This window comes from Clupea harengus, chromosome 15 (genome assembly GCF_900700415.2).
Source record: "Clupea harengus chromosome 15, Ch_v2.0.2, whole genome shotgun sequence".
NCBI lineage: Eukaryota > Metazoa > Chordata > Actinopteri > Clupeiformes > Clupeidae > Clupea > Clupea harengus.
Genome location: NC_045166.1, coordinates 16,079,033 through 16,081,373, shown reverse-complemented (window position 1 = coordinate 16,081,373; position 2,341 = coordinate 16,079,033). Strand labels below are relative to the sequence as shown.

Here is a 2,341-nt window from a genome sequence, read left to right as displayed (position 1 = left end):
GCCCCAGAGTTGTTCTTTGTGGTTCTCGTCGGGGTGCATGTTGACCTGTTTCTGTGCAAATTTCCTCCCCTTGCATGATCTGAATGAATTGGTAAAGCAAAGCAAGAAACCATCCAACAATCCCCATGTCATGGGTTGGAACTTAACATGCTCTGGCATTTGTTACAGAGCCTCAGTAAACACCTATAGCGCTCTTTCTCTCAACTATACATGCACACCCACATTACAAACCTCCATCTTCTCTCACTGATGTGTATGTGTCTGACAGCATCTCACCTTCCCGCTCAAAATGTAAAATGTAAAAATTCACACTCTAGTATGTTAATGAATAATATCAACAAAGCCAATTTCTTGACAGAAACCGGATCTTAGAACTGTTTTTGGCACTTTCATGGAAGGTTCATGTTTCTCAGGCTGGTGTCTGTTATTTGTATACATCTGCACAACCTAAGGAAGGGACGGTATCTAAATAAAAAGTATTCAAATAATTGTAACTACAACAGAACTGTAACATCATTGCATCCTGAGAATTATTGCATCAAGACACCATCAAGTGCAACTAATAAGCAGTGTCTGAGTCTTATATAACAAAGTGTGATTCGATGCAAAGGCATAAAATAATTGTACATTCATATGGCAAAAGTGGGTTAACACCCTTAAATGTAAAAAAGAGTAGTTTTAGGGTTAAGATTTAGACTAGAGAGAGAGATGTTATACCTGATACAAACTAACGTATCTTGATCTGTATAATTTATCGTTCAAACTGTTGGAAAACAAAGGGAGAACACAAGGGGTTAACCCTATTCCCAACCCCAACCCTAATGGTTACCTGTCCACTCCTCTGCATGTCTGGGCTACAGCTTGCACTGTGCCTTATCAAAGCCACTGATAGCTGCCTAAGCCAATGGGAGACTAATGAATGACCAGCTGCCTAAGCCAATGCAAGACTCGTGAACAACACGTTTAGTGAGTTATAAACATCTAGGTGGCGATAGCTGCCTGAGGGGACAAGATGTAGCCTATGCATGAAGACTCACCCCTCTCCATTAATTGTAATATAAGGACATTTTAAAAACAATTCTATGTTTAAAATTAGGTTTGAATGTTGATTTTTATTTATTTAATAACTGGTCATGTTATGTTGGGTGGGCAGGTGCTCATCCTGAGTCAATGGGCGTGACGTCACAGCTCAGGGGGCCCAGCATGTCTTGCCATGCCCCTTCCTCCAGTGCTCACCTTTCTGATTTGTTTTGTAGGTCGGCTGCCAAAAATGAGTTCTGAAGACTACTATTACGAGTCGATGCCAGAGCCGTGTGACACATCAACAGTTGAGGATGTGCAGCATGACCTCGGCTTGTATGTCCACTCTATCATTGTCGTGCTAGGGTTGCTAGGCAACCTGCTGGTCATTGTCACATACGCCTTCTACAAGAAGACCAAGTCCATGACTGATGTGTACCTGCTGAATGTGGCAGTGGCGGACGTCCTCTTTGTGGTGGTGTTGCCACTTATCATCTACAACGAGCAGAATAACTGGGCAATGGGGGTCATTGCCTGCAAGGTTTTACGAGGGGCCTACAGCCTCAACCTGTACAGTGGGATGTTTCTGTTAGGCTGTATCAGCGGCGATCGCTACCTCGCTATCGTCTGCGCTAGCAGTTCGCGATACCTCCGCTCCCGCACGCTTGTCTACAGCCATGCCATCTGCCTTGTCGTCTGGGTGATGGCTCTTCTGCTCTCCCTGCCCACAATCATCTACTCACAACTGTATCAGTACAATTCTGAAACATGGATGGTAGATCAGAACAGCTCAACATCTTACAGCAACAACACAGAGCTGACCAACAGCACTGTGACCATCCCACCACTAGGGGGTAACTTTAGCCCTCACACTGCTTCCACAGAAATGGATCCGCCGGTGGAGTGTATTCTTGTCTTTGAGGAGACACAAGACGTCATGAAGATTCTGATTCCAAGCCTCCAGATGGCGATAGGGTTCCTGCTGCCTCTGATGGTCATGGTCTTCTGTTACACCTGTGTCATCCTCACTCTGCTCAAGGCGCGCAACTTCCAGAGGCACAGGGCGGTGCGTGTGGTGCTGACGGTGATGCTGGTGTTCATACTCTGCCACCTGCCCTACAACCTCACACTATTGGTGTACACCATCACATTCTGGGAGCAAAAGGACTGCAGTGATGAGAACTCCCTCCAAATGGGGCTACACCTCACTCAGACTCTGGCCTATCTGCACTGCTGCCTCAACCCCTTCCTGTACGCCTTCGTGGGTGTGCGGTTCCGCAGCCACTTCAAGAAGGTTCTGCAGGACCTGTGGTGTGTGGGG

General features: G+C 46.2%; 1 protein-coding gene across 1 annotated transcript in view; it reads left to right on the top strand.

Annotated features, from left to right (window-relative positions):
* Window positions 1–1,312: 1,312 nt before the first annotated feature.
* The window catches only part of LOC105899516 (C-C chemokine receptor type 6-like), a gene marked incomplete at its 5' end in the record, with an annotated part of 1,228 nt that continues 199 nt past the window's right edge, over window positions 1,313–2,341 (top strand). The window contains one exon of the mRNA XM_012826714.3: window positions 1,313–2,341. This exon is cut by the window's right edge and continues 199 nt beyond it. Coding sequence (XP_012682168.2) covers window positions 1,313–2,341 — 1,029 coding nt within the window.